At 39.1% G+C, this 13,736-nt stretch overlaps 1 protein-coding gene across 1 annotated transcript in view; it reads left to right on the top strand.

The window, feature by feature from the left end:
* SORCS3 (sortilin related VPS10 domain containing receptor 3) overlaps nt 1-13,736 on the top strand; it is a 603,184-nt gene that overhangs the window by 498,642 nt on the left and 90,806 nt on the right. Inside the window, exons 12-14 of the mRNA XM_058189116.1 lie at nt 431-507; nt 611-702; nt 5,922-6,029. Of these exons, the coding sequence (XP_058045099.1) occupies nt 431-507; nt 611-702; nt 5,922-6,029 (277 nt within the window). The remainder of the gene's footprint in view (nt 1-430; nt 508-610; nt 703-5,921; nt 6,030-13,736) is intronic.

Here is a 13,736-nt window from a genome sequence, read left to right as displayed (position 1 = left end):
TTAGGACCACCTAGATCTGAGTATATTCCATATTTTATCTTTGATGGAACAGGAATATGTAAATGAATGAGATCCAAATAAAAGACACACTTGATCTGTTTAACAAAGAATTTAAGTCAAAGTTTTGAAGGTGTGCTTTGTTCCAAAAAAATAATGAAGCCCTTTAAGACTAGCGTAACCCCATTGCAAATAAACCCTGGAATTACTCAGTGCAAACATAAATCTATGAGACAAATCTTTCAGTTAGGTAGCTCTACATTTATATGTACTCATTCCTTTTATTTATCCCATCCTGGTTTTGCAATATTATCCAAATTAACACAATAGAAATTTTTAGATACAATTTTTCAACTGTTTTTCTGCTAGTGAAATATGTCATTCTTCTTAAGCCACATAGAAGCTTATTTGTATTTATCTTCTTGCATTTCAGGCAATGTGGGTACAGAATTGTCATACACTGAGATTGGCATGTTTGTTTCTTCAGATGGTGGAAATTCCTGGAGACAGGTAATTTTTTCATCAGGCTCAATAAACAGTTTTTCTGTAATATATTTATTTCACATTTCTTGGAAGGAATGCACAGTTCATACTATGCCTTTCTGATTTGTAGATCTTCGAGGAAGAATACAATGTATGGTTCCTTGATTGGGGTGGAGCACTTGTGGCCATGAAACACACATCAATGCCTATTCGACATCTGTGGTGAGTTTCTTTTCACTTCTACTATACTTTTTGCTGAATAAAGGATTCTGTTGCTGGCTTATCCAAAAGTAATCACTAGATGATTGTTTGCTGCTGATAGTAATAATTAAAAAAATATAATTCAGGTGTATTTTTCACAGGCATCCATGTTTCTTTTGAATGGATTCTTTTTTTCTTTTATTGAACATTTTTCAGAGGTTTACAAAGAACTTAGAATAGCAAATAAACTAGAAAAGTGTCATGGGCTGTCAGAGTAACCTTGTGGAACAGGAGGAAGAGCCACAGTTTTCATTTAAATGAAATCTGAGTCCAAAGCAGAAATGTAATTTGAGAAAACATTGTAGACTTGATCCTCCCAAATTACCTTGACCCCCTTATAGATAAAGACAGGTACAGGGGAGCCACATGGCAAGATTATGTCCGCTACTACAATCCTATAAAAAGATGGTATTAATATTAGAATATTTGTTATCCTAGCCTGATCTATCTCAAAGTCTGACAAAGACACCTGAAAAAAATTATATAATACCAGAAAGCAGAATAGCAAGCAATCCCATTTTCAAATGCCCATCAGAATCATAGCAGTACATATACAATCATGATTTTTTTTAAAAAAAGTCATAGATTATACTGGAATGTGTTAATAGACTTAGAGAAGAAGCAGCATTATAACAAAATACTTTACTTTGCAGTAAGATGGTACGATGGCTCAGCAGTTAAAGACTCTGAATTTGTTAGCTGGAAAGCTGAAAGCCCAGGTTTGAGACCTGAGTGCTGCAAGATGGGGTGAGCTCCTGTTATTGCATTAGTTCCTATTTGCCTAGCAGTTCAATAACATGCAAATGCAAGTAGATAAATAGGTACTACTTTGGTGAGAAGGTAACAGCATTCTATGTGCTTCATTGTATAGTCATAATGGCTACATGATCACAGAAAATGTCTTTGGACAATGCTGGTTCCCTCGGCTAAGAAACGGATAAGAGTACTGTATCCTAGAGTCAGAAATGATTGGACAGGGGAAACCTTTCAACCCATCTGATTTCATAATTGCCCTTTTTATGATACATAGAATAATATGTATAAAACATATACAATATGTATATATAAACATATATATATGACTACAACAGGTTTGTCATGTTTTTTCTCAGGAAGTCTTCCCTTATTTCCACACTCTCACAGACATTTTATTTAAATGTCAGCATATGATTATAAGAAAGGGAGACTAGCGGAAGGACAAATGATGATGATTTGCTTAAGGCTATCTTATTATTTCATTCTATTATATATCACAGTTTTTATGAACAGCCTTTCTGAAACAAGGAAATGTAGAAAACAGTGAGCAGCATAGAAATCCACCTGCATGTTAAATCAACTAAAGCAATATACAAAGAACACATTCTTATCCAACTCTCAAACTACAATCCTGCTTGTGTATTTGACTTTTTATTTACTTGAATTACAGCCTGTCCTTTAAAAGATTCCCAGCACAATTTTTAAAATGTCAATAACAACAACAACAAAAATTCAAAACATAAATAAGTCATATTGAGCTTGTGAAGCTAATATTCAGACCCAGGACTGGAATCTAAATTGATTATGCAATGAACATATGTCATCAGAAGAAATTATAAAGCAGAAATACATCTCAGGCATATATCTAATTAAGAAAACATTCTTTGGTTTATCTGATGAAGTAGGATTATCTTTGCTATGGTGATGAAATGGAATTTCAATATGTAAAATTAGCAGAGCTGTTTAATAAATTTACTTGACGTTATAGCAATAGTTAAGTTTGTATTAAGTTTGGCTTGTTATCATATGTCTCCCTCATTAGACTTTTTGGATTTCAAATGGATTATTTGTATAACTTTCCATGGCCTAATAGAATTGGATTGGATTATTGCTACCTAGTGGTAGACTTTTTTCACATTTTCTGGATTGATGAATGGGGTTGTGGCTGACAACTGAACTTTTTATTTAACCTAGTGAACAGTTAGCTACAGATGAAATTGAATTGAATAGAATAGAATAGAATAGAATAGAATAGAATAGAATAGAATAGAATTTTTTATTGGCCAAGTGTGATTGGACATACAAGGAATTTGTCTTGGTGCATATGCTCTCAGTGTACATAAAATAAAAGATACCTTCATCAAGGTACAACATTTACAACACAAATGATGGTCAATACATCAATATAAATCATAAGGATTGCCAGCAACAAGTTATAGTCATACAGACATAAGTGGAAAGAGATTGGTGATGGGAACGATGAGACGATTAATAGTAGTGCAGATTTAGTAAATAGTTTGACAGTGTTGAGGGAAATATTTGTTTAGCAGAGTGATGGCCTTCGGGAAAAAACTGTTCCTGTGTCTAGTTGTTCTGGTGTGCAGTGCTCTATAGCGTCGTTTTGAGGGTAGGAGTTGAAACAGTTTATGTCCAGGATGTGAGGGATCTGTAAATATTTTCACGGACCTCTTCTTGATTCGTGCAGTATACAGGTTCTCAATAGAAGGCAGGTTGGTAGCAATTATTTTTTCTGCCGTTCTAATTATCCTCTGAAGTCTGTGTCTTTCTTGTTGGGTTGCAGAACCAAACCAGACAGTTATAGAGGTGCAAATAACAGACTCAATAATTCCTCTGTAGAACTGAATCAGCAAGTCCTTGTGCAGTTTGAGCTTACTGAGTTGGCGCAGAAAGAACATTCTTTGTTGTCCTTTTTTGATGATGTTTTTGATGTTAGCTGTCCATTTTAGATCTTGCGATATGATAGAACCTAGAAATTTAAAGGTTTCTACTGTTGATACTGTGTTGTCTAGTATTGTGAGAGGTGGAAGTATGGAAGGGTTTCTCCTAAAGTCTACCACCATTTCTACGGTTTTGAGTGTGTTCAGTTCCAGATTGTTTCGGTCACACCATAAGGCTAGTCGTTCAACCTCTCGTCTATATGCAGATTTGTCATTGTTTCGAATGAGACCAATCACTGTTGTGTCATCTGCAAACTTCAGTAGCTTAACAGATGGATTGTTGGAGATGCAGTCATTGGTATACAGACAGAAGAGAAGTGGGGAGAGCACATCGCCTTGGGGGGCCCCTGTGCTAATTGTGCAGGTATTTGATGTGTTCTTGCTTAGCTTCACCTGCTGCTTCCTGTTTGTTCACCTGCTGCTTCCTGTTTGTTAGGTAGCTTGTGATCCACTTACAAGTCTGTTCCGGTACCTGTAGCTGATTTAGCTTAGTTAGAAGAGTGTCTGGAATGATGGTATTGAATGCTGAACTAAAGTCCACAAAGAGGACCCTTGCATAGGTCTTTGGAGACCCAAGATGTTGTAGGATGTAGTGCATAGCCATATTAACAGCATCATCTGTTGATCTATTTGCTTGGTATGCAAATTGCAAGGGGTCTAATAGCAGATCCGTAATGGTTTTCAAGTAGGAAAGCACATGACTACCGATGTTAAAGCAACTGGTCTGTAGTCATTCAGTTCCTTGATGGTGGGCTTCTTCGGCACTGGGATGATGGTAGAGCATTTGAAGCAAGAAGGAACATAGCACATCTCTAGTGATTTATTGAAAATATGGGTGAAGATGGGGGCCGATTGGTCAGCACAGACTTTTAAGCAAGAATGAGTTAGTCTGCACTGTGAGGTAAAAAAAATAAAAAGACATATCAAACAAGCTCAACACTTGTTTCCCCATTGTTCTGGAGACCATAACATGGAATAATTTAATATACAGGAAAGCAGATTGAACATTAGAAAAACACTTTCTTTATAGACCAATGCAATAGTGAGACTAAATATCTATACAATGGTGGGTTGGACAGTTCAAGATAAACATCTGTCAAGACTGCTCTAATTTGAATAATTGTACTAGGCAATAATTTGTTACCCCCAAAGTTCTAAAAGTAGTACTATGGTGTTTGGGTGGTTGTTGTTTTTTTACTCAGTCACTTCTGATTATTTGGATATTAAAGGACCAATTTAAGAGAAAAATCTGCTATACAGAACTTTTAAATCATATGATTTAAAAATATTTTCTCTCAAAATACATATTTACTATGCCTATTTTCCTCAAGTTATTTATTTTGAAATGCATTTTAAACAAAGAGTTGCATCAGGACATTTTTGAAGTGTAAATGATTAAGTTTCAGTGTGTAGATTAGTTCATGAGGTGCAAATCAGATTTCATAAAGAACAGTGTCAAAAGCATCTTTTATTCAGTGGAAATGTTTTTCCAACTTCTTAAAAGAAGTGTGTATTGGATCAAAGCTGCATATTTTTTTTATTTGCTGGTCACCATTGTAAAAACTTTCACAATGAAATCATAACACTATATAAGCAACAACCCAGTATAATTAAATCTATGAGATTTCTCCATCTCATGGAGAAATATCATAGATTCCATATTTAAGATCATACCCAGGAATGTAAAAAAAAAAGGAGGGGGTAGTGGGCATTGTTCCTGCTGCAAATCTCATGACATTTTGGCATTATTTGAATAGATCTCACATAAGAATTCATTCATTCATTCATTCATTCATTCATTCATTCATGCAAAAGGCATACATTTTCTTTGGTTACCCATCTCAATCAATGAGTCTGGGTGGCTTACAATTAAGAATTAAGAGTTGTCCACATATGCTATTTAAAGATGCTACAGACATGTAGAAATCCTCAGACACGTTATCACTCACTTTGATGCATATTTTATTTAGGGTTACAAATGTGAAAATGTTTATTTTATGGGACAACTGCATTTGCACTCATTAAAGTTCTTGTTTGTATTTAATACATATTTTTTCCACAAGAATTTTTCATGGTCACTCTAAAAAGAAGTATAGTTGAATTTTGTAAATACCACCAGACCTGAATGAGGAAACCTACCTCCAGAAGGAAAGACAATAATTCACTGTGCAGTTATTTTATATGATCTTCCATTTTCCTCTAATTAGAGCAATCATTTTTCTCAAACACAGCTCTTACTTACTTTAATAATTGTGCTGTATTACCACTTCAAAGCATGTTGAATCAGAGTATTAATAATATGGAAGATTGTGAAGATTGATGCCTATTTATAACTCCAACTATTCTCTCTCTCTCTCTCTCTTTCTGCCTCTCTCTCTCTCTCTCTCATCAGCCAAAGACATTTAATTACTTTGGAAATGACTCCAGTGAAACATTTTCATGTATATTTATCTCTTTCAATCTCAGGGTGAGTTTCGATGAAGGAAGGACCTGGAATAAATATGGCTTCACATCAGCACCGCTCTTCGTGGATGGGTCCCTAGTGGAGCCAGGCATAGAAACTGAGATAATGACGTAAGTTGGAGACTTAAACAAGATGCCTTGTGAGACAGTAGAGATGAGCCATTTAGGCCATCCATCAAACAGAATGTCAGGTTTGTTCCAGGGTTGCTCTCTAAAGTCTGAAATTCTATGCTAGTATATCAACTCTATCTAGTTATTCTTGCAGCTTTGATGGTATGCTTCTGTTGTAAATTTCCATTGCAGCTTTAATTTAAATATATGTGGTACTAAAAGAAGCAACTAATACTTACTGAGCTAGTAGCAGTTAGACTCAGAATTCTGTTTTATGTATACCAGTTAAGCAACCTGATCATACTGGATATTCTCATCTTCATATATTCATGTAAAATGAGAGCAGACCATTTCTTTAGATTGCCTTTACTCTTGTTATCCAGGCGCAGCTTAACAAGGTTTAACATTTTTCTAAGACTGACTTATGTCATTTGGGATAATTAAGATAAATCTCTGTAAGGAGATAAGATCTAAATAATGCATAGAATACGGCTTCCAAAACAGGAGAAGTTGAGATTTTTGCAGCCCCAATCTGGTAATCCTAACATATATCTTCTTTTTGCCAAATTAATCTATGTTATCATGCCCATGTTTAAAGTATGATATTAATTGGTATACATTAAAGTATAATACTAAAGTATAATTATCATACTTTGTCACTAAAGTGTGATTATTAGTGTGATTATTAGTATCATACCTTAAAGTATGATACTCACAATTAATCTTATTGATAAGATAACCATTTAAATTTACAAATTAAAATATATGTGGAATGAAAAGTATTTCCAGATGTTTCTTTTTAATCAGAAAAAAAACAAGTATTTCTTTTTGTCAAGACTCAGATGATATGAGTGTTTTCAACGCCACAGTTCATTCATAAATGCCCTAATAATTCTGTCTTTAAAGGAATATTTCAGTAAAACTCAATCTTCTTTTGTAACTACTCACCTTGAAAATTAAGTGGACTATAAATCTAACTATTATGTATCTGGGTATCCGAAGTAAATGAAGGCCTGCAAACAACGGTACAAGGCTCCAGGTGCGACTTGAACCTTGTACTTTTTTCATTTCATGTTTCATTGCCACTTATCCTCTTTAAATAGGAGATCACTTCTCATCTTATCTTAAGGCAGAAAAAAGCCAAACGATATCAAATGTTCCTTTTAAAGAGAAAACAATCTTGATCATTTGTTTGATTTATATATCTAGCTGCCTATTAAATTATCAAACTAATGTTTGAAGATGCTTTGCTTCTTATTATCACTACTTCTTCCTTTTTTAAAGTTTTGGGAAATAACCGCTGGCTTATGGTTTCTGATATTTGAAGTATGGATCAGGATAAGTACAAGTGGCTAAGAAATTCCTTTTTATATACAGAAGATACTCAGATGGCTTGTATTTTTGTTTTGGGGTGAGGGGAAGAGGTTGCCAGAGGTTGGGGTTGTCTTTTTAAAGTGACAAAGTTTACATTTTGAACTTTAAGCCTACTGGTCTTAGCAAGTACTAGTGGTACAAAGCCTTCCCTGTTACTGAGTTAAGAGTGGTTAAGAGTGAGTTCCATTCCTAATTCTGCCTTTAACTTGAATTTCTACGTCAGTTGGAACTCATCCATACAAACGGTCTTCCTATTACTGAAAATGGCAGACTGTGCTTTCATTCCTAGAACCAACAAACTGCTGAAGCCATGCAATACTTTAGGAATCATTGAAAGCTAATACAAGCAGGCTGTATATTTTAAAAAAACCCTCTGATTTCAGTGGTTCCTGAAAGCATTTCATCAGGGGTGAAATTCACTTACCTTCCCTATTGGTTTGCAAATGTGTGCAAATTGCACACATGCTCACTCCGCTTGCGCATGCCATATCTTCACATGCTCAAAGCCTTCTGCGCATACACAGAGGCTTAAAATGTTGCAAAAAGTGACATCATGATGTTCACATGGGTGGGTGGAGCCTCCCACAGCCGCCGCTACCGGTTTGCCCAAGCCGGATAGAACCGGCTGAATTTCACCCCTGCATTGCATGTCTTCAGTGGTTCATTGGCTCAAGGAAGGCGAACACTATCCACCATTTTTAACAGTAGTAACAATCATAACAATTTAAGATTTGTCCTTAAATCTTGTCCTTAAATTTGATGTACTTAACCTAGGGACTGCCTATATATCTGCTGCAGGTGTTACTTACTACCTATAACAGCTTTCCAGGTGATTTCCTTTATACTGATATATTGTTGCTCTCATACACACTGACTCTAAAAAGAATTCATATTAAATAACAGGAGACCATTAAGCATGTGTAAGTATGACTCATTTCCTCTACAGGAACTCTCTTCTAATACATCAGGGACAGGATTTAATACATTTCTAGTCTAACCCAGTTTCTCTTCAAAGAGAGAGAATGTCTCATTCTGCAAACATGGTCCAAGCAGCTTATTTTTATATGACAAGCCATTGAATATTTCTTTGGCTCTTTCATATTTAAGAAAGTGTGTTTGCTTATATTTCTTAGTGTCGTTTCAGTTTTGACCATTGGATAATATCAGGTATATAAAAAGCTAGATTTAAAAAAATGCTCAATTATTAGTTTTTTAAAAAGAATTATAGAGAATAGAATATAATTTTTTATTAGCCAAGTGTGATTGGACACACAAGGGATTTGTCTTGGTGCATATGATCTCAGTGTACATAAAAGATAAGATACCTTCATCAAGGTACAACACTTACAACACTTAATGATAGTCATAAAGTACAAATTTAACACTTAATGATACATTTAATGTTAGTTATAGGCTACAATTAAGCAATCAGGAAACAATCAATTACAGTATAAATCATATGGATTTTTTAGTCTCTCTGTCCTTCTCTATAATGTAAATATAAAGTGTTATATGCAAGCAAAGTTTTTATTTGGGCATAATGGAATTTAAATAGATTTTTTTTTAATTTGTATTTTGTATAGTATAAAGATAAAGATAAAGGTTCCCCTCACACATATGTGCTAGTTGTTCCCGACTCTAATGGGCAGTACTCATCTCTATTCAGGGGGGCGCCGCGGATCTTATAGGCGTTACGGAAACCTGGTTGGGCACTGAAGGGGGCGTGCCCCTTGTTGAAATGTGCCCACCGGGTTTCCGTGCACTCCATCAGCCGAGGGCTCAGGGTAGGGGTGGGGGGGTGGCAGTTGTGATTAGAGAGAGCCTGGAGCTGAGGGAGACCACTGTACCTCAGATTGCCGGGTGTGAATCCCTCTTTGTGAGATGGGGTCATAGGTGTCAGATGGGCTTGCTGATCGCGTACCTGGCTCCTTGCTGCGTGACAGCTGCCCTGCCCGAGCTCCTGGAGGTGCTTGCTGGGGTGGCAGTAGAGACCCCCAGACTTTTAGTCATGGGGGACTTTAACTTGCCATCTTCCGGCTCATCATCGACAGCAGCTCGGGAGTTCACGGCTTCCATGATGACCTTGGACCTGACTCAAGTAGTTGATGGCCCTACTCACATTGGGGGTGGCACACTGGACTTGATTTTTATCTCTGGTCAGTGGTTGAAGGATCTGGACTTGAAGGAAATAGTCACTGAACCTTTGTCATGGTCAGATCACTCTCTCCTTCGCCTGGACTTTCTGACCGCCATTCAACACTGCAGGGAGACGGAGCCAATATGTTCATTCCGTCCCAGGCGCCTGATGGACCTGGAGAGGTTCCAGACGGAGCTTGGGCCATTTCCTGAGGGTCTGGCTCACGGCACGGCTGAGGAACTTGTCGCGGCTTGGGAACGGGCCGTGGCGGGGGCCTTAGACCGTGTCGTGCCCTTGCGGCCTCTGACCCGGCGCAGGTCCCAACTGGCTCCTTGGTTCTCCGAGGAGCTGAGGGGGATGAAACGCCGGAGAAGACGCCTAGAGAGTTCCTGGAGGTCTAGCCGTTCAGAGGCTGATCGGACAGTAGTGAGGTCCTATAATAGGACCTACCTAGTGGCTACGCCTCCTCCCTCATTGTGTCGGCAGATAACCGCCCAGCCGCCCTGTTTCGGGTGACTCGTTCCCTCCTTCACCAGGGGGAGCGGGATGACCCGTTACAGGGACGTGCTGAGGAGTTTAACGGTTATCTATACGATAAAATCGTTCAGCTTCGGGACGGTCTGGACCAAAATTGCGGTGATTCAGGTGGGACGTCTGAGGGTGGTCTTGGTGACATTGTTTGGGATGAGTTTGACCCTGTGGCTCCCGAGGACATGGACAGGTTGTTGGGTAGGTTGAATGCCACCACGTGTTTACTGGACCCGTGCCCCTCCTGGTTGGTGCTGGCCACTCGAGGTGACACGAGGCTGGCTCCAGGCGATTACAAGCGCTTCTTTGTTGGAGGGAGTCTTTCCGGCCGCCTTGAAAGAGGCGGTGGTGAGGCCCCTCCTCAAGAAGCCTTCCCTGGACCCGGCTGTTTTAGGTAATTATCGTCCGGTCTCCAACCTTCGCTTCGCGGCGAAGGTTGTAGAGAGTATGGTGGCATATCAGTTTCCCCTACACCTGGATGAAACTGTCTATCTAGACCCATTCCAGTCCGGTTTCCGGCCCGGTTACAGCACTGAGACGGCTTTGGTCGCGTTGGTGGATGATCTCTGGAGGGCCAGGGATAGGGGTTGTTCCTCTGCCCTGGTCCTATTAGACCTCTCAGCGGCTTTTGATACCATCGACCATGGTATCCTGCTGCGCCGGTTGGAGGGATTGGGAGTGGGAGGCACCGTTTATCGGTGGTTCTCCTCCTATCTGTCCGATCGGTCGCAGACGGTGTTGACGGGGGGGCAGAGGTCGGCCCCGAGGCGCCTCACTTGTGGGGTGCCGCAGGGGTCGATTCTCTCGCCCCTTCTGTTCAACATCTATATGAAGCCGTTGGGTGAGATCATCAGTGGCTTCGGTGTGAGGTACCAGCTGTACGCTGATGACACCCAGCTGTACTTTTCCACACCGGGCCACCCCAACGAAGCTATAAAAGTGCTGTCCCGGTGTTTGGAAGTCGTACGGGTCTGGATGGGGAGAAACAGGCTCAAGCTCAATCCCTCCAAGACAGAGTGGCTGTGGATGCCGGCATCCCGGTACAGTCAGCTGAGTCCACGGCTGACTGTTGGGGGCGAGTCATTGGCCCCGATGGAAAGGGTGCGCAACTTGGGCGTTCTCCTGGATGAACGGCTGTCTTTTGAAGATCATTTGACGGCCGTCTCCAGGAGAGCTTTCTACCAGGTTCGCCTGGTGCGCCAGTTGCGCCCCTTTCTAGACCGGGATGCCTTATGCACGGTCACTCATGCCCTCGTGACGTCTCGTCTGGATTACTGCAATGGTCTCTACATGGGGCTCCCCTTGAGGGGCATCCGGAGGCTTCAGTTAGTTCAGAATGTGGCTGCACGGGTGATAGAGGGAGCCCCTCATGGCTCCCGTGTGACACCTATCCTGCGCAGACTGCACTGGCTACCTGTGGCCTTCCGGGTGCGCTTCAAGGTTTTGGTAACCATCTTTAAAGCGCTCCATGGCATAGAGCCGGGTTACTTACGGGACCGCCTACTGCTACCGAATACCTCTCACCGACCCATGCGCTCTCACAGAGAGGGACTCCTCAGGGTGCCGTCGGCTAGGCAGTGCCGTCTGGCGACACCCAGGGGAAGGGCCTTCTCTGTGGGGGCTCCCACCCTCTGGAACGAACTCCTCCCAGGACTTCGTCAACTTCCGGACCTCCGAACCTTCCGTCGCGAGCTTAAAACACATTTATTCATCTGCGCAGGACTGGATTAGATTTTAAATTTATACTGGTTTTAAATGGGTTTTATTATTTATATTGCTTTTAATAATTCGGCCATGTAGAATAAGTTTTTTAACTGTTATTTTAGTCTGTATTTATATGTGCTTTTTACTTGCCTGTGAACCGCCCTGAGTCCCCTGGGAGATAGGGCGGTATATAAATGTGATAAAATAAATAAATAAATAAATAAATATTTCAAAGTCAAAGAGCCAGCGCTGTCTGAAGAGGTCTCCGTGGTCATGTGGCCGGCATGACTAAAAGGCTCACTAAAAGGCAAAAGGCTCACGGAGCACTGTTACCGTCCCACCAAAGGCTGTCCTTATTTTTCTACTTGTACATTTTACATGCTTTCGAACTGCTAGTTTGGCAGAAACTGGGACAAGTAATGGGAACTCACCCCACTACGTGGCACTAGGGATTCGAACTGCTGAACTGGTGACCTTTCAATTGACAAACTCAGCATCTTAGCCACTGAGCCACCATGTCCCATTTTTGTACAGTATATGTGTACCTAATTCTGCATTTACAGTATGCAATCAAAATGATTAATCTTTGAAAAGACAAGTCTTTGAATTTTACGATATAGTTGTCCAAACCTACAAAAAAGTATATAGTAAAATGCATCTGTTTGGAAAATATGTGCCTAAGAATTCAGATTTTCATGAAAATATAAAATATATAGGTGGACCATGTGAAATATAGTTGTAAAAATATGGCTAGATTTGATTTCATCAGATAACTAGTTTGGTATGATGGAAACACTGGATATTACACTGCCTATAATTTGCCAATATTTATACTTCCTTTATTGTAGAGAGTGTGGATTATCTCTTGGTATAAATATCTGATGAGATAAGGATTGCAAACCTTGATATCTTCCATGTGTCCATTTTAAAATACTTATGAGCATTTCATCAGCATTGCCCATACAAAGCAACAACAACAACAAAATCTTGAGGAATTATTTGTGAGTGGTTGTAATTAGGTGAAGGGCACATTATATAAATATTCTTTGTGACCACCATCTGAGAAAAACAGCTGCACATATGCAGGGTCCACAGAATTAGAATATATGATTTTATTGATATCCCAGTTGGGTACAGAATCATAAGTGGTTGTGGGAGGGGCAAAGGGGGCAAAGGTTTGTCTGGATCAGGAGAACTTGACTATTTCAAAGGTCAAGATATGTATTAAAGAATAAAACAGATTAAGTAATAATTAGCAATAACCACCCAGGTTCCATTTTAAGACTTTTAAGAGCTACTTTATGAGTCCATTATTTCTTGTAATATCTACAGTATAACTAGATACTGATTATATAGTCCTGCTTTATAGACTACATCCAAAATTAATTTGTATTTTTAATACAATTAAAATACATTAATAAATGGCATGCACAGTGACATTCAGTAAAGCAGCAATACAAAATATTAAAAACACATCAAATTTTTACAACCTTTTAAACTCATGCACATTTACATATATAATTAATCAGCTAATCACATATTTAATCGCTCATGAAATTTCACAGTCATCCTTTTCAAACCTAATTATGATCAGTTTCCTAATCCTGGAGTTGGATAAGGAAATATCTAGCTCTAGTCCAAAGGCTCAGGTCTCAGATTTTCTAAGAATAATCTTATAAGCAGTTTCTGTTCCCAAAACATTTGCATAATGATATTTTGAATATACTCTGACAGAACTAAACTAGATAACTGCTCACTTTTCTTTTTTAAAGTAAATAAGACTAGACACTTTCAATTAATGCCTGGTATAAACTTCAGAAGCTATCCCTATAATCCTATGTGTATTTATTATATACTAAGTTCCTTTGATTTTACTGATATTATGCCCAGGTAAAGAAATCAGACCAACTGAGTATTCTGTATGGAGATAGCCTCATAGAAGAATTTCAGAAGCCATTAGGTAA

Source organism: Ahaetulla prasina, chromosome 6 (assembly GCF_028640845.1).
Source record: "Ahaetulla prasina isolate Xishuangbanna chromosome 6, ASM2864084v1, whole genome shotgun sequence".
NCBI classification, from domain to species: Eukaryota; Metazoa; Chordata; class Lepidosauria; order Squamata; family Colubridae; genus Ahaetulla; species Ahaetulla prasina.
Note: the sequence above shows the minus strand (reverse complement) of the source record. Positions and strands in the feature narration are given on the sequence as shown.